We start from the raw sequence: 19,716 nt of genomic DNA on the forward strand, positions 1-19,716 counted from the left end.
TCTGTTGCTAACTAGTTCTGTGAACTTAGGTAACTTGATCTCTCTGGGACTTAAATTTCTTTGCCTGAAAAATGAGAGGGTTGTCCAGATGATTTTAAAGGGCCATTTCCAAATCTAAAAAACATTAAATTTAGGGCCGGCCCTGTGGCTTTGTGGTTAAGTGCGTGCGTTCCGCTGCTGGCGGCCCGGGTTCGGATCCCGGGCGCGCACCGATGCACCGCTTCTCCGGCCATGCTGAGGCCGCGTCCCACATACAGCAACTAGAAGGATGTGCAACTATGACATACAACTGTCTGCTGGGGCTTTGGGGGAAAAAATAAAATTAAAAAACATTAAATTTAAAGCTTTGCAAAAACAAGATGACAGTAGTTGGACAGGATCCACCTGGCCATTGAAGGTGTCCCTAGTGAATAATACATAGTCAATGGTTATGTTTGTAGCAATTATTACTATTTTAAATTCTAAGAGGCTTTTTAATGTAACCTTGGACTGCATACCAGCATTGCCCAAAGTAGAAAAGAACTAGTTTCCCTGGATTATACAGAATTTAAACCATAGCTCCTCAGCACCTTTCAGCTCCAATACCCAGGAAGAGATGACCATGTAGGCTGGAGATGCAGTTGTCTAGTAAGAATATTTGATTTTCATTGGCATAATTTTAACAGATACTAATAAACATCAAAAAATTTCTTCTTCCTAAGATATGTCAAAAAGGAAAAAGAAAACATTGAGAATAGGAAAGTACTGATTGTAAAAGATTAGAAATTTTAGGATTAAACCTTGGCAGAGCATTTGCATCCCTGGGCACTTAATGCAAATATAAGGAAGTAACATAAAAGTAGTAGCAGTGTTTTAGGTTCACAGCTTTTCCACTGCTTTTTCCAATTTGAGTATTAAAAATTCTAAGTGAATGAGACAACTGTCTTCTTTCTCTGCATTTTTTCTTATTAAAGCTTGCCTTCAATGGGATATTTTTATTTATTTATTAGTTCTTATTTATTAAGGAATCTGACAGGAAGTTACTAGGTAGATGTCAAGACTATTCATTTAATTTTATTTATTTATTTATTTTCCCCTAAAGCCCCGGTACATAGTTGTATGTCATAGTTGCACATCCTTCTAGCTGCTGTATGTGGGACACCGCCTCAGCATGGCCGGAGAAGCGGTGCATCGGTGCGCGCCCAGGATCCGAACCCGGGCGCCAGCAGCGGAGCGCGCACACTTAACCGCTAAGCCACGGGGCCGGCCCCTGTCAAGACTATTCAAAATGACTTCTATGTGAGTGAACACCTATGTAATATCAGATTCAACCTAATTTTATTACTTACTCCCACAAGTGGGAAACACAAGTATGAGTGAAGACTGCTTAACAAATTAGGAGAAATATGGTCTCAAATTCATTACTTTTTATCAATTCTCACTTAATTTATTATTAAATATAGTACATTTGCTTAAGAATTTAATTTAAAATCAATAGCATGTGAAATCAGAATGCCATGGTGAACAGGGCAACAATGAACTGATGGCACAAATTACAAAGCCAGTTGTTACATAAGTTGAGGCAGCGTCTATCAGTACACAGGGAAAGAGATGGCTAAATTTAACAAGCCAACGGATTTTTAGTTTGCTTAAAAACAAATGATTGCTTTATTTCATGAAAAAACATCTTTTAAACCAATCATGAGTCTATGTCACATGGTCAAACTATTTCTAACCCTACCTTACTACAACAACTAAAGAGGTTTGACTGATATGTCTTCACTCTGCAACGCTGGTTTTAAGGTCTGTTTGTATTTCTGCTTGAAACCCCAAGGAGGAACAATTAGTTTGGGACAACTTTATGCAATTTTCACAAAGCCAGAGTAGGCTGCTGGTGAAGGGAAATTTGGATGGCAGTCAAAACACACGAATTAATCAATAATCATGTTTTAGCACAATTATTGACAAACACTGTTTAGAGGCTTACAGTGATCCTTGCTCTAGAAGGATGAATGATCACTTAAATTACAATGAATAGTAACTCCTAGTGCCCCTGCTTTCTCAAGTCAATGACAAATTTCAAATTGTTTTCAAAGGTTTCAACTTACTTCAGATCCTCTCTCTCCTTTTACTCCTTGTTCACCCTGGTCACCTGGCTCACCCTTTAATAGGAACCAAAACAGAAATCACGTATGAAGCAGAGACCAAATAAGATATATTAACATTCATTTTTTTTAAATGCCAGAATTACAAAGAATGCTTTCAAAACATACTGGGGGCCCTTGCTGTCCAATGGCACCTCTTGGTCCTGGTATGCCCATATGACCCTAGGAATAGAAAAGATTATATTATTAGAGTAAATAGAGACACGTGACTTAGAGAATAGGGTAGTGTCACTTAAAATGGTAGCAAAATGTTGCAAAATTCAACTTAAATGTCATAGGGATTATGATTCTCTCCTTGAAATAGTATAGAACATAACAGCCACTAGATATTATGATGACTGAGAAAGAGTGTAGAGTTTTGTGGTATTTTTCTCATGTAGGTTAATGTAGTGGGTTGAATGGTGGCCCACCGAAAGATGTCTATGTCCTAATTCCCAGAATCTTTGAATGTCATTTTATTTGGAAAAAGGATCTTTGTAGACATCATTAAGTTAAAGATCTTAAAAGGATATTACCCAGGATTATCCATGTGGGCCCGAAATCCACTGACAAGTTTCCTTATAAGAGACACCAAGGGAGAGACACACTCAAACAACAAAGGAGAAGGCTACGTGAAGACAGAGGCAGAGATTGGAGTGATGCAGCCACAAGGAATGTTGTCAGCCACCAGAAACTGAAAGAGGCAAGGAAGGATTCTCCCCTAGTGCCTATGAGAGAGATGGCCCGGCTAACAACTTGATTTCGGATTTTTGGTCTCTAGAACTATGAGAGAATAAAGTTCTGTTGTTTTAAGCCACCCAGTTTGTGGTAATTTGTTACAGCAGGCTAAGGAAACCAATACAGTAAATAACCACAGGAATAAATAGTTTGAGAACTAATTTCTTTGGTTCTCAAATTACTATGGTCTCCATTTTTAATACAACTAAGTTCACAGCAGTTTGGATAGTAGATTTACTGGGTTGAAGACTAGGACTTGTTAGCATATATAATGCCAAGACCTATCAAGTGATTCTGACATTCAGCAATCTGTCATCACCCTAGTTCTCCTAAGAAAGAATGCTGAATTACCACATTTCCCTTTTCAAGTGTGTAAACAGAAACTAGCAACAACCCAGGGGCATGTCATGTGAGAGTTATGCAGGAAGAATTCTGCTTGTAATCTCTTTTATCCCATTGTCTACTGTCCTCTTCACTTCAGATTCCTTTCTTCCTATTTTCTGTGTATTACGGAAAGAATGCCATATGAAAGACAGTTATCAGGCTCATCTTCTTTTTCTAGGCTAGAAAGAAGGGACTGCATATGTAGGTCAACAATATTTATTCTCATAGACAGGTCAATTGAAGACTTCTTTGTTTCTTTCTGTGAGGCAAGTGTTTATGGTTTTAAGATTCAACTTCCTGATAAAGGAAATGAATCCTGTTTAAGGGGGTGAAGAGTGGCAACAGAGAAAGGCTAGTTTAGAAAGCTTTCTATATCGTGCATGGCCATAACTAAAGAGAAAACCATTACCACACATGACCCTTACCAGCAAAACATAAGCAGAGTCAGCAAATAACAGAATCAGGGCAATCAAGAGGGAGCTTGGTGTAAGTAAATATGACTACTTGCAGGTCACTTATTAAACAGGACTCAGGAGCTGGAGTTACAGAGTGAAGTGAGAGTGAATGTCGGAGCAAACTATAAAACTCAAAACTGTGATGGCCAATTACGGCTTTGCCACCACCCCTCTCTGTAGTTTTACAGAGACCATTCTAGAATGCTCATATAATAGCAAACTGCGTCTCCTGGGTTTGTGACGTCTGAATATAAATCTCACCAAAACCAAACCTGCTTTCCAGAAGTGTCACTATAATTCCTCTGGTCCTTTACATTCCAACAAAAATTGACAAAGACCATTCTTCTGCGGTGATAAAAGTTAAATATGCTGTGGTAAATATTATTATAAAGTTGCATAGGCAAGGTTATGGGAAGTGATTGATTTTGCCTGATGATATTAGTAGTGGGATGAGTTGAATGGCTGAGGGGAGCTCGAAGAGGATTTTATAAGGGAAGTCATGATAAGCTGACTCTTAAAGGATGAGTGTTCCAGGCAGTAAAGTAAAAGGAGAACATTCTGGCAGAGGGTATAGCATGGGGAAATAAATAGAAATTCATTTGAAAGAACATGTTAAGTGGAGAATGGATTTGAGAGGGCTATGACCGGGGATAGGGATTTGAGTTAGGAAGCTGTTAAAATAATTCAGGTGAAAAATGATGAAGCCTAAATTAAAGGAGGGCAAAGTGGCTAGATTCCAGAGATATTTAAGAAATTAAAAGAAGTAGCCAAATGAATTTGAGAGATGAGAGGAGAGAGAGAGGAAAGAAAGAGAGGAGAGAGGAGAGAGACACAGAGAGATAGAGACAGAGACAGAGGGGGAGGATTCATTTACTGGCTTGGACATCTGGCTGTCTGGTGGTACCATTCACTGAATCGAGGACGTAAGAGGAAGATCAGCTTTGCTGAGGATGACAATACTAGGGTTTTGGACATACTGAGCTTGAAGTGCCTTTGATGATGCCCAATGGCTATTTGAAAATGTATGTCTGATGCTAAGGAGTGAAGGTCAAGTGGAAATTTAGTTATTGTTATTTTACTGTATGCAGAAATTCTATGGCCTTTGCCAAACCAAAGTAAAAAGGAGTTTGAGATAGAACATAATTTATTCAATGTATCTCTGGGACTTTGTCTTACACAAGTTTAGCCTGACTTAATCTTGGGTATCTGCATGTTTTGGCTCAGACCTTTGAAAAGTGGATGTTGACAGTATAATATGCTTAGTTGCACCATGTCCTTTGGCTATCTCAAGCCTCATATCAATTTATCTCGATCTATGCAACGTATAGTTTTCTGGAGGACAGCTATAAATTTACTACGTCTATTTTTATACTGATTAAATGTTCTTATTCTGCATGTATTCCATATGTGATGTCCATGGAGGCAGAGGGTGTCTGGGGTGTCCAGTGTTATATTCATGGCACCTAGCTCTGCTCCCGGCCCATGGCAGATATTCAAATATATGCTGAATGACCAGAGATTTTACCATACATAATACATAAAATGTGTCATGTATAATGATGCCTAATAATATTTATTGGTGATAATGAGCAAGACATTTGACTTTTGTAATTCTCAGTTTCATCAAGAAGAAAAAAGAACAAAGGATGGTGAGAAGGATTAAAAAAATCCTAATTATTCACAGCCAAATGGAGGCAAAATTTGCATTATCCATTCTATTTTTTTCTCCAACAGGATAATCAGGAGTTCACCACAATTGTAAGAATATTTGTGAATGTAAAAGTATTTTTAACAAGCTTGGTGATTATTCAGCCATAAAAAGGAATGAAGTACTGATAAATTCTATAACATGAAGGAACTTTGAAAATATTATGTTAAAGAAGCCAGACACAAAAGCCCATATATTGTATGACTCCACTTATATGAAATATCCAGAACAGATAAATCAATAGAGACAGAAAGCAGAACAGTGGTTGCCAGAAGCTGGGAGAAATAGAGTAACTGCTTAACGGTTATGGGGCTTCCTTTTTGGGATGATGAAAATGTTCTGGAATGAGATAGTGTGTGATGATTGCACAATATTGTGAATATACTAAATGTCTCTGAATGTATACTTTAAAATGGTTAAAATGGTAAATTTTATGTTATGTGTATTTTAGCACAATTAAAAAAAAGCTTAGTGATAGTGCTAACCATCAGTTTACTAGAGTGAAATGATAGTATGTACAATATCCATTTGGAAAAGCAAACATTTTAAAATATCACCTGAGGTTACAACGGCATAACATAACTCTAAATAAAGCATGGTTGGGCCGGCCCAGTGGCGCAAGCGGTTAAGTGCGCGCACTCCGCTGCTGCGGCAGCCCGGGGTTCACCAGTTCAGATCCTGGGCACGCACCAACTCACTGCTTGGTAAGCCATGCTGTGGCGGTGTCCCATATAAAGTGGAGGAAGATGGGCATGGTTGTTAGCCCAGGGTCAGTCTTCCTCAGCGAAAAAAGAGGAGGATTGGCAGATGTTAGCACAGGGCTGATCTCCTACCAAAAAAAAAAAATAATAATAATAATAAAAAAGCATGGTTCTCCCGTATAAATCAAACTCGTGCTTGTGAAAATGGGGCCGAGGACAAGTGTGGGTATTTCATGACTTGGAGAGGTCTAAGCCATAAAATTAGTATGGTTGTCTGGCACAAGATAGTTGTTGAGAATAGAACCATCAACAAATGATAAAATGATGCCTACAGCCTATGGACACAGGATATAATAAGACAGAAACAAAGATGTGGATCTAACTAGTTCATAAAACATCCACAATTGAAAACGTCATCAGGAGTATTTGTGGAATGAGGAAGGAGAAATATATTCCATAGTGGATCTATGGAAAAGGTTTTCTCTGATGAAGGATTTCTGAAGAATGTCCAACTGTCTAGAATAATGGGGGCAGGGTTTTTCTTCTGCCAGCCAGGTTTTTTTCTTCCAATAGAATAGTTAGCTGCTTGTTTGCCAGTAAATATGCTGATTTAGCTACTGAATGTTTTGTAGTTGGTAGAGGCCAAAAGAAGATATTGCAAGAACCTTATGCTGATTTAGCTACTGAATGTTTTGTAGTTGGTAGAGGCCAAAAGAAGATATTGCAAGAACCTTATTTTCCTGAGAATGTGTGGAGAAGTCATGCACAGAAAAAGCTAAGGAAGTTTAAGCAGCTTCTCAAATTATGCTGGAAGCAGTTGGGTTGGCTTCTCAGCCTAAAGAAAAGTTAATTTTAAGTGAATCCACTGGCTCCTTGGATTAGGAAACACCTGTAGATACAAATGTTATGTAAATTGGAAACAGAACATATATAACCTTCTAAAAAATGTTTCTCTGAAAATAGAAAAAATATAAGATGGCCATCATAATAATTTCACAAACATTTAGAGCTACCTTCAACATTTACTTCAAAGAGAGTTTTAGGGAGTGAAAGTTAATTTTTCAGATTTCAGGCTTGAGAAATTCAGTTTATTAATGATAGTTATGTACCTACGAGCTTGTCCATTCAATCTGGCTATTTAAGTCTCTATTTCATACATAATCACAGAAACTTTACATGTGAGAGGGGTATATTGGATGAAATAACCCATCAATTCATTACTAAAAATGAATTATGTTTATGTACATGTTATGAACTACTATGTACAAGGCTCAGAACAAGACATTGTACAAGAAAGAAAGAAGTCATATCAAAATTGAGGAGTAAGATACCTGCATATTAAAAAATAATAGCAAAAAGATTAGCAACAGAAGATGGTCAAATATTTGTGTTGAATGACTTCCATAAATAATAAACATTATAGGACTACAGAAGAGGGAAAGACTGTTGTTAGTCAGAGTAGGTCAGGGGAAGAGGGAATTTGAACTAAATTATAAAGGATAGATAAGATTTATGTAAGTAAAGATTACATAATATTGTGAGCAGGAAAAGAATGATGTGAGCAAAGGAATAAGACAAACTATAGAGAGAGAGTTAGCAGATGACCATTTTGTTTAGCAACTAACATTGTAAACAGAATGGGAAGAGATATAAACAGGAATACAGGACAGGAATCCTCAACACAAATGTGCTAATAAAAAATGACACTGAATAAATTCTACACAGTCTAATATAATTTTAGCTGATAAAATTGGTCTCATAAAATCCTTCTAAGAATGGAAGATGATAAGAATTGACATAGGCTTGAGAACATAATGGCATTCATCCATCCACTTGACAACTTTTTATTGAATTCTTACTACATACTAGGAACTTTGTGTTCTAGAAATTAGGGATATAATGATGAAAAAGACAGACAAGAATCTTATTCTCATGCATCTTACATTTTGGTGGGGGAAGACAAACGAAGAAACAAATATATAAAAAAAAAGTGGTAAGATAATATAGACAGCATTAAATGTCATGAAAGAAGTCAAGTAATATGATACAAAGTGATGGCTAAAAAGGTAGTTAGAGAAGGCCTCTCAGGAGGTAACATTTCAGCTGAGATCTGAACCGTGAGGAAAAAGCAGCAATGGGAGGAGATGAAGATGATTCTAGAAACAAGGAACAGAAAGTACGAAGAGCTAGGCTTCTTCTAGGATCAAAAACAAGAGACATTACTAATTATCTCAGTGATGTCTATTTGCATTTGAAACTGAGCAGCATGACAGAGAACTTCAAATTTGTAAGCAAGGTGTGAATTTTGCAGTAATTACCTTATATCCCTCTGCTCCAGGCTCTCCTCTCTCTCCTTGTTCCCCCATTGGCCCCTAGAGAGACCACATGCAAAAACAATCAGTTTCACATCTGGAGTTAAGGATTTGTGAATGCAGATGATATAGTTAGTGTGGAATATATTTTTTTTAAATATGAAATCAAATATATAATAATTGGTTAGCTTCACAAAATAATTTCACAGGATTGAATTTCAATGACAGCAAGAATATCATAAGCATTGAATTATTTAAAGAGAATCTCTTACTGATTCTGCTAGGAAAAATATTGAAGATAGGAAGTCCAATTAAACAATATGAATTTTCAGATGAGTAAAGTCTGTTATATGTGATGTCAAAATAACCTACATTTTTACTTAATGTTCAAATGGTAGAAAAAGATTTAAGCCGGACCATTCGGCTACTTAATTAATTCTATTAATCAGAAAAGATTGTATTTAATGATCTGTTAAAAACTATCTAATAGCTAATCCTACTTTACCATTCTTCATCAAAAATTCTATTGTTTATTCTTTAATCTGTGAAATTTTTAATTTTTAAGATGTTAGCCTGATAAAAATTGCACTTATTAATTTTAATCCTTAAGGCAGAAATTAATCTAATAAACTCACACTTTTACCTTTTTCTAAACATTCCTAACATAATATCTTTGATATGTTAAGCTATTTGAATTATCTAGTCTAAAATGCACTTGAAACATCAATTATCACATACCAGGACCTACTGTCTGAAAAGAAATTCAAATTGAAATTAGTCGGCAAAACCATAAAATTTATGATGGACCATTAATTGACAAATTTTAATTTATTCCTATGTGGATAAAGATATTAGACATAAAGACAATAATCTCTGACTCTGCTTTAATTATTTAGAATATTCTTGGTTTAGGTTTCACACCTGTCCCATGTCTACTAGATAAAATGATCATTGTTATGTTAGACTTTAATATATTTATTATATTTCAGTGACATTCCTTGATCCTGGCACACCCGAATCTAGGGACAACAAGCACTACTGTACTCCATTTGCCCATTTTTTTCCCATTTGCTTTTAAATTTTTGCATTATTTCCCTATTTTTCCCCACTCAGAAGTTTAGAGAGACTAGAGCATATTTGATAAAGAACCTTATATATTTTTATAGATAAGTTTGTCTCTATATGAGATGGCTTCCTGATTTAACCAGCAAAATTCTAAAATCTTTCCTGTCTGTTTCTAAAACAAAGTATAACTTCCAACCATCTCCAAAGAGCCAGATCAAAATATCAGAAGTAACTACATATTCTGATACTTCTGCCTTAGGGATTATTTTATCCTATATGATACCATGTGAAAATAAAAAATTTAACAAAATTACATGTACTTCTGTGAACTAAGCATTTTTATTTTACCCATTTAATTTACATATATTCTTTAAGATTGTTTTAGTCAAACACGAACATAGAGACAGTTATATAGATAATCAAAGTATAATAGATACTTTTCAAAAATCATGGTTACAGTTAGCCCTTAAAATGCTTAATTGAAAGACTACAGATCAGTGATCTTTAAAGAGTATTGGTTCTAATAACCGGTTAGATGAGTTTTAAATCATTTGGTAACTTTGTGTAAACTACTATAAAAAGGATATAAATAAGGTTTTTTGAAGACTTTAGACATAAATCTGAATTTGATGATTAAAGAATTATCTGCTGTAAAATGTCTAGAGTATACACTTTTTTGATAATCTCTGTAAAAAGTTGTTATTATGCATTTAATGCTGAAAGTCAGATTTGGAAAGTCACTGTATTAAACGTATATATTATGCTAAGGATCTGGACCTAGATATAAGTAGTATTCAGATTTAGATTATGCAACTGCAAACACTGTTCTCCTATAAAACCATGTTATAAAACTAACAAAATAAAACTCCTTGAAAAGACGTGATTGCTGTTGTGAATCTATTACAGTAATTGCATTTTATCTTGAAACATCAAAATAATTTTAGGAAAAGACCTACTGGTTCACCTCGAGGGCCAGGTGGTCCTAGGACTGTGTTACCTTCTCCTGGATAACCCTATAAAGATAATGATTTATAAACAAAACCAAATTAACAAAATAACCTTTAAAATACACAGCCTATTATTTTCTAATATGTTATGAAATATACAATCTGGTTTTATCTTTTTAAATAGAAAACTTTTACCTACAAAACTTAGCATATGATATTTTATACACAGTTGTAATTCAAATATGATTTGCCTCAGAAGTGTCAATCTGCTTTAATTACATAAAAAGTAGCTAAGGAATTATCTCAGTGTCGGGTTTCCAATGGCATTATAAACCAAGAAGACTACTGTTGTAGTTATTCTTAACTCAAAAAAATTTTTACTATAAATGTACTATAGTCATTTAATCTAGAGTTTCACAATCTCTTTCAATAAGGAATTAATTTTCCTTCTACAGAGTTTTACAGATTGCAAAGTACTTTCACATGTATTATTTCACCTCAAACTTGAAACAACCTATGGAAGACATTTTAATGATTTATTTAAATTTTAGCCACTTGATGTTTCTTTTTTTTTTTTTTTTTTTGTGAGGAAGATCAGCCCTGAGCTAACATCCATGCCAATCCTCCTCTTTTTGCTGCGGAAGACTGGCCCTGAGCTAACATCTATTGCCAATCCTCCTCCTTTTTTTTTTTTTCCCTTTTTCTCCCCAAAGCCCCAGTAGATAGTTGTGTCATGGCTGCACATCCTTCTAGTTGCTGTATGTGGGATGCCGCCTCAGCATGGCCAGACGAGCAGTGCGTCGGTGTGCGCCCGGGATCCGAACCCGGGCAGCCAGTAGCGGAGCGTGCGCACTTAACCGCTAAGCCAAGGGGCCGGCCCCCACCACTTGATATTTCTTTGTTTTTCTTCTAGAATTTGCAAGATACTTCTCAAGTTGAAAAGTGCTTTTTTTATTCTTTGAAAATGTTTCCATGCATACTTGCAGAAAGAATACATAAATTCAATGTTTAATTTTAGGATTAAAAAATCAGTATACATACACACCTTTTCTCCTTTAGGTCCTGGCAACCCAGAAAGTCCTGGTTGACCTTGATGGCCCTAACAAAAGGACAAGTAAGTAGACATTCTCTATATCATTTGTACATGTTCTACCTAATACCACTAAGCCCAGCTCATCAGATATTGCACTATTCTGAAAGAAAAGTAGGATTCACTCTATTGGGGGATGAGGCCTAAATATGTTAGAAGGAAGGGAGACTTCAACCTAATTTGCATATCTGGGATGACATCTTTATATAAATATTTTCATGCAAATATACATTTTCTTATTTCCAATTAGAAATGCTTACTCTATATCCTGGAATGCCTGGTTCTCCCTTAGGTCCCATCAATCCTACATGTCCCTAAAAACAAAGTAAATATTAGAGAGAAAACAGACAATTTGTTTAAATCATTAAACTTGTACTTCTATTATTCAAAATTTAGACTTTTCATGGTATGAAATTCTACCTAATCTGAAATGGGAAAACTAAAATAACAACCCAATTTTTGTCTTATTTTTCTTCTGAACCACAAAAGTCTCAAACAAAAAAGCGACTTGGGTTTATTTCTGGTATAAACATCCTTAACCATATTAAGAGAAATACTTTTAGTTGTCAGAATCCTGAAGGTTTCTAGCTAATTCTTGGAAATGTAGTTTGTATCTGTCAAAGTGTGTGGTAGATGTGCATCACTGAATATTAGAGAGTGAAGCCTGATAGTTTTTGATATTGTCATTATCGGATTAAGGAGATCTCTGTTCCCACTGACAGTTTCAGACACTTCAATGAATGTGGTTTCAGCCCTGGTCAAAGTTGTTAAAATAGAAATGGTTGACAACTTATGTGTAACAATCACCCTATGATTACTCTTATTAACAATATTCTACAGATGAGTAAATGCCCCGAAACTACTGTAAAGATGACTCAATTGAAAAAAGCAAAAATTACAATCCTATAAATCTCCTTGCAAATTATTGAAAAGTTTGCACGTGAACTCTCCTGTTTGAGTCTCAAAATAAGTAGGAGATGAGGAAATTAAGGCACAGAATAGAAATTAAGGTACGTGACTAGCCAAATATTACACTAACCAGAAGTTCTAATCAACGTAATAAGTCAGGATAATAAATAAGAGGAGGCAGTAAGATTATTTAACTAAAGAACCCATGAGAATCACCTAAATTCATTAAAGTGGATATAAAGTCAAAATATAAAAATATATTTCTCACACAGCACCAATGATATATAATGGAAAAAAGGATTAAATTAAAATAATCAAATCCATAAGAAACTAAGAATTAGTTTCTGACAAGAAAGGTGTAAGAACAGAAATAAAGGAAATAACAGAACTTTATTGAGAGATATATAAGAAGATATGAGTAAACGGAAAGACATACGATGTTTCTATATTGAAAGATTCAGTATTAAAGGAATTTGACAAGCTGGTTCTAAAGTTCACATGAAAGAGGAAATCATAGTAAGAGCTAACATTTCTGAAAAATGAATTATGGAGTATTTGCCCTAATAGATCTGAAAAAATACTGTAACAGTATAATAATTTAAATAGTGTGGTACTGGGCCGGCCCCGTGGCTTAGCGGTTAAGTGCTTGCGCTCCGCTGCTGGCGGCCCGGGTTCGGATCCCGGCGCGCACCAACACACCGCTTCTCCAGCCATGCTGAGGCCATGTCCCACACACAGCAACTAGAAGGATGTGCAGCTATAACATACAACTATCTACTGGGGCTTTGGGGGAAAATATAAATGAATAAAAATTAAAAAAATAAATAAATTAATTAATAGTGTGGTACTGACTGAGGAACAGACTAGCAGATTGAGAGAAGAAAATAGAGGGAATGAAAACAGACCAATGAATACTTGAGAAGTTAGTTTACAGTAAGGGTAGCATTTCAGAAAAGTGGGAAATAGATCAATGGTTTATTAAATGGTATTGAGACAACCGAACATCAATTTGGAAAAAAGAAAATTAGTCCTCTACAACGTATATAATAGAAAAAAAATAAACTCCTCATGCCTTGAAGAGTTAAGGGCAAAAATAAAGCTATAAAAGTATGAGAAGAAGGACATGGAAGAATATTTTTATGTACTCTAGGTAGAGAAGGCATTTCTAACAAAGAAATAAAACCTAAACTGTAAAGGAAAAGATTGGCAAATTTGACTATGTAAAAATTAAAACCTTCTGTACAGCAAAAGATATCACAAACAAAATTAAAAGCTAAATGACAGAAAAGGAAATGTATTTGTAACATATTTTGCAAATATTTTAATAAAAATATATTAATATCTAAAATGTATAAGGAGTTGTGGCAAATCAATAAGAAAAAGAGAACAATCTAATAGAAAAATATGTGAAGTGCATATGAATAGGCAACTTTCAGAGGAAGAAAAATACAAATTACTTAGTTGTAATCAGGGAAATGTAAACAGAAAGAAAATGAGATATACTTTTCCATTTGTCAGATTGTCAAACATCAAAAGGATTAGTATGAAGTATTGGTGGTGGGAATGTAAATTTGGTGAGACCTTTGGGAAGGTAGTTTGGGAACATATGTCAAAATTTAAAAAGTGGATATTCTTTTTAGAGGAAATCCAATGTAGGAGCCTACTTTGAAAACTTTTAGTCTCCTACAGTACTCTTTGGATATATTAGTTCTCATGTTTACTAAAAATTAACCAAATTTTATAATGTTTTTGAATGTATAAGCCAAAAACAGAGAAACATTAGTAATTTAAATAAAAGGAAATAAGAAAGATCTGGAGTAGTAAGATGACAGTAAGAAATGGAATACTTGAAATGAGCCTAAGGCAAACCTTCCTCAGACAACAAATGTATTATGCAATGGTCTCCAAAATGCCTTGGTGAAAAGTGTAGCACGTGTGACATTTAAATGGAGGCTGGAAATACACATGCATTTTGTAAATAAGTTTATGAAACAGTCAAAAGACTAAACTGAATAATCTCATAAATATTTTACATCTCTTTCATGCTGTGACTTTTTGAACAGGTCCAAATATATTAGCAATATAATTTTGCTATTATAGGTTTAGAAGTATCATGCTACCCTTGTTTCCCCCATCATGTAAAGTTTAGCAAAAGATTATATATCATTAGATGTTATGGAGATTTATCACAGCTGGTGAGAAAAATAATCTCCAGATAAGCATGTGGAGTCCAAGCATATAAAGAAAACCCATTTTCAAGTAAATCTAATTTTCAAAGCAATTTGTCAACCATGACAGCATAGTTTTATACAGATATTAAATCCTGAAGTGCAAGGCGCGTAAACTTTCCTACTTAGGTTAGGAGCTATAATCTTATTTTTAAAAAACCTTATTTCATATTTTATTTCCATTTTGAGTTTTTTTCCCCTTTCCTTTTTCATGTCCAGAAACCACTAAGCCATTTAAGTGCTGTGGAATGCTTACAATTCTCCACATCCCATGGAGGTAGATTATTTTCAATGGAACTATTGCTTTCTCTGTAAAATTAATCAAGGGATGAAGCTTTAAGGACATGGATACATTTCTTTTCCATCCACAGTGAACTCAGTTCTGGAAACAAATCAAATACTGACCACAGCACCTCGAGTTCCTCTGGCACCCTTAGGACCACTTTCCCCAATTTGTCCGGGAGCACCTCTGCTTCCAATTTCTCCTGTGGGCCCAATTTGTCCTTTGTCACCCTGTGGATGTCATTAGTAAGAGAGAAAAGCAATAAAAAACAAGTTTATACTTAGATTAATTAACTATAATATACCTGAATGTAAGCAAAATTCTAGAAATAGTAACTTTGCTTTAACCCAGTAGTAACACAGACCACCACTGACAATAATAACAACCATCACCATCTAGGTTATCTTAAGGATATCATTAAAAGTAATTTTGGAAAAAGAGTATTAAGAAAATGATTTTGGCCCAGCAAGCAGGGGAGATCTGGTGCTTATGTTGAATTACAAATAACCAAGTTTTTTATTTTGAAATTTGTTGTGTATATATGTATGCATGCATGCATGTGTTTATTGTTATCATGAGAAAACATAGGCCCTATGAGAAGCCTGTTTGTACAGAGAACTTCAATGACACAAAGATCTGTTTAACGCAAAAAGGCTCTAGTGTGCAGTTCTGTATATTCAGGATCATCACTCACTGGTTTGGAGTTTCCCTTTAAAAATCCATGACGTTTTTATGTCATTTGACATCATTCTGAAAACTAGTTATCTTCTGTCTTCTGTTAGGCTGACTCTAGCATTCTCTAGCTACCATTCTCTAGCATCAAAACACAGTTGCTCTTAAACAACATTAAATGTTATAACTGATTTTCTAAACATGGGAACCAATCTGTTCTATTATTGATAACCAAGTAGACACAAAGAAAAACTAAACTGTGATCACAGTCCGTCAGGAAATTTTTGGTATTCATAATAATTCACAGGTTTGCCATGGGTGCAGGTTGTTAGAAGGACCCATACTGCCCCACTTTTAATGTTGATTTTAGACATAATATTAAGTATGATAAAAAGAGACTTCAATATTGAGGTTATTTTCGTGGGGAAGAATGGCAACTAAAATTTACCTCATTCATTTTTCTTTATCTTTTATTATCCCTTTTACTGCCCTCCAAATTATGAGAAAGATGGACTATGTGTATATTAGCAGAAACAGTAGAAATGGACTTTGGGAACTAGAATATGGTGTGATTTGAAGTTAATTATAGTAAATATATTCAGAACTATTGTAGTACAATGAGAAAAATCATTTCTATGTCTCACCAATACTTGAACAAATTACTGACTCCTTAGAAAGATGAATTTTTCGTTTTAATGTACTAGAGTTTTACAACTGTATCAGGTTCTTTTAGTAAAATATGAAGGAAGCAAATAAAAAACATACTATTGATTTGTGTTTCTTAGCTACTATATAGGAAAGATAAAATCAATCATCAACCTTTTCAGTTTGGAAAAACACATTAATAACAAACCCAGAAACAATTCTAATCATATTCCTTTTCCCTAAACATTTTACTAAAGTTGTTACTAAACACACAAACGGTATAATATTTTCCTTTTCTCTCTTTTCCTACCCATGGTCTACTAAAGAATTTCTGGCAAACAGGTGAAGGAAAGACAAAAATCTTTTTAGAAACTACAAGTGGAAAATTTGCCTTCAAATAATTAAGGTGATAAGTACTCTTAAATAGAATTAAATATTTATTTATACAAATGTGCCTTTTTAAGCCAAATTTATAGTTTTGATGACTTTATATCTAGTGCAAATAAAAACATGACAGCATTCTACCGAGCTCTGGGCCAACAAAAGAAAGAAAACCAGCATAAAAAGATGTAAAAAAAAATTACCTTTTTTCCTGGACGACCTCTTTGTCCTGGAAGTCCCACAATTCCTTCAGGTCCCTGAACATTCAATGTAGAAAAAGGAATAAATTGTTAAATAAAGGACTAGATGGAATGTTTAAATACATATATCACATAATCACTGAATTGAACACCAAGTAAAAATGAGGGTTACTTTTCAATAATATGTTTGTATAATTATTTAAAAAGAGGTCATGATGATTTAGAGGCATAGCCATTACCAGTGAGTAAAGTTCACATATACAAACTGGCCAAGATACACAAAATTAAACTCTTCTTTATTACAGGAAGAAAATTACTTGATTTTAGTATACTCATTTAATTGGTGAGAATGTAATTAAAGTAAACCCAAACACATCCATTTCAGCAGTTCTGTGAGCTACTGTGGGGTCAACATCTTGTTGACTGCATAGAATTATAAAGTATATCTAATACATGATCAGGGAGAATCTCAAAATCTCATTGGAGTAGAAGATTAAAGAGATATTCTTTGATCTTTGGAAAAAAAGGAGAGAGAGAAATACATGGAGAAAAAGGAGGAGTCATATTAAACTGTTTAAAACAATATTTTCATTTCAATGTGTACTTTGTTTGGACAAAAGTAGACTAAAAGTTTTCAATATGTATACACTTTTTTTAGTAAAAAGTGTCTAAAATATTTTAGATGTCATGTGAATTTGCAGGTCAACAACAGTTAGGCTTAAATGAGATCCACAGTAAGCCGGGTTGCAAGTTCTAAAACGGCTAACAATTAATCACAGCATTCCTTGCATTAGTTGGAAATGAAAATGGAAATCTCAAATTTGTGTCCCAAAGCTTGGCAAACTGCAAAAATGATGTAGACAAGAAATAAATTGTGGTTTACCACTGTGCTATGTAGGCTCTTGATAAATATTTGTTGAATGAATAAACAGATACCTAAGGAGATGATTCATGCCCTGTGTTCCTTAGCAAATGCTCTTCTAGCCTCAGAAAGTCGCTGGATTTAGAGGCCAAAGCGGTTAAGTTCTATTGCTGTAGTTCTAGCTGCATCCAGAGGTTGAAATGATAGTTGCACTGACCTGAGACTTCTTTGTGGTCGTTACGGACTTTTAAAAAGAGGCTGATTCACCTTCATAGAGGTTAACCGTATGGGCTTTTAAAAGTTAGACTGCTCTAGTTTCATATTCGGGCTCTGTCACCTAACATCTATATGACCATAGGTAGATTATTTAACTTCTAAAGGCCTCAGTTTCCTGTTATATAAAAGGGGTATAATAATACCTCTTCAAAGGGTTACTAAGATTAAATGACATAATGTATGTAAGCTTAGAAAGGACTGGACTTAACACTGAAGAGCTCAATAAATGTTAGCTCTCTTTAAAAAGACTAACTTCTGTTGTCTTTTTAAAGTGTATTATGTGATATTTAAATATATATATACATAAAGATATTAAAAGGTACAATGAATACCCATGTGCCCAACACCCACTTTAAGAAATAGAAGCAATATACACATAAAATTGAGGTCCCATGTACACATATACCTTTCCAAACACATCACTCCTTCTTTTCACTGAGGAGTAACCATTGTCCTCAATTTATTTATCATTTCCATGCATTTCTTTATACTTTTACTCCATTTGTACGTATCCTCAAGCAATATATGCTTATTTTGCATCTTTTCAAACTTTAAATAAGCAGTATCATACTTTACGTATTCTTTTGAAACTTTTTTTAACACAATATTTTCTTTTTGTAATTATTCAGCGTGTCTTTAATCCACTCGTTTTGTTTTTACTCCTGTAGGATTCCATTTTATTATCAAACGGCAACTTATTTAACCGTTTTCCTTCTGATGAACTTTGGCATTTTTTTTTCCTCCTGTTACAAACGATGCTGCAATAAACACTCTTGCCGCATGACTATGTGCCCATGTCAAGAGGATTTTTTAGGGTATGTACCCTGGAGTTGAATTGCTGGCTGGCAGGATAAGTGCATCTTCAAGAATATAAGATATTGCCAAACTGTTCTCCAAAGTGGTTTTGCCAATTTACATTCCCACAGCAATGTTTCAGAGTTCCAATTACTCCAAATCTTTTATAACGCTTGGTACTAACAGACTTAAAGTTATTCTACCACATGAGTTCAAAATGGCATGTTATTTGTGATTTCCATTTGCATATTCCTGATTACTAAGGAGGAATAAATATTTATTCATACAGTTCGACATCTATATGTGAATCAATCAAGAGCCATCTCCTCTTCCCAACAACCAATCTACCAATACACCTACTTACGTACCCACATATTCTGCCTTCCTTCTCTTACATAAATAATGCTGCTATAAACATTCATGTACAAGTTTTGTTTGAACATCTATTTTCTGTTCTCTTGGGTATGTACCTAGGAGTAGAATTGCTAGGTCATATGGTAACTCCACATTTAACATTTTGAGAAACTGCAAAACTGATTTACAAAGTGGCTGCACCATGTTACATCCCACTAGTGATGTATAACGGTTCCATCATCCTCATCAATACTTATTTTCTGTTTTTTTTTTTTAATTATAACCATTCTAATGGACGCGAAGCGGTATCTCACTGTGATTTTATTTGCATTTTCCTAATAGCTAATGATGTTGAGCATCTTTTCATGTGCTTATTAGTCAGCTGTATATCTTTTTTGGAGAAATATCTGTTTAAATACTTTGCTCCTTTTTCAATTGAAAGAAGGCTTTGCATAACATAAAGTCATGAAGATTTACTCCTATGTTTTCTTCCAAGACATTTATAGTTTCAGCTCTTACATTTAGTTATATGAATCATTTTGAGTTAATTTTTGTGTGTAGTGTAAAGAAGGCTCCAACTTTATTCTT

The 19,716-nt window shown here is 34.5% G+C and overlaps 1 protein-coding gene across 1 annotated transcript in view; it reads right to left on the reverse strand.

Annotated features, from left to right (window-relative positions):
• COL24A1 (collagen type XXIV alpha 1 chain) overlaps positions 1–19,716 on the reverse strand; it is a 343,739-nt gene that overhangs the window by 74,575 nt on the left and 249,448 nt on the right. The window contains exons 39-46 of the mRNA XM_058538420.1: positions 16,845–16,898; positions 15,066–15,173; positions 11,784–11,837; positions 11,479–11,532; positions 10,443–10,499; positions 8,428–8,481; positions 2,253–2,306; positions 2,088–2,141 (exon numbers count right to left, since the gene is read on the reverse strand). Of these exons, the coding sequence (XP_058394403.1) occupies positions 2,088–2,141; positions 2,253–2,306; positions 8,428–8,481; positions 10,443–10,499; positions 11,479–11,532; positions 11,784–11,837; positions 15,066–15,173; positions 16,845–16,898 (489 nt within the window). The remainder of the gene's footprint in view (positions 1–2,087; positions 2,142–2,252; positions 2,307–8,427; positions 8,482–10,442; positions 10,500–11,478; positions 11,533–11,783; positions 11,838–15,065; positions 15,174–16,844; positions 16,899–19,716) is intronic.

Source organism: Diceros bicornis, chromosome 4 (assembly GCF_020826845.1).
Source record: "Diceros bicornis minor isolate mBicDic1 chromosome 4, mDicBic1.mat.cur, whole genome shotgun sequence".
Classification (NCBI taxonomy): domain Eukaryota; kingdom Metazoa; phylum Chordata; class Mammalia; order Perissodactyla; family Rhinocerotidae; genus Diceros; species Diceros bicornis.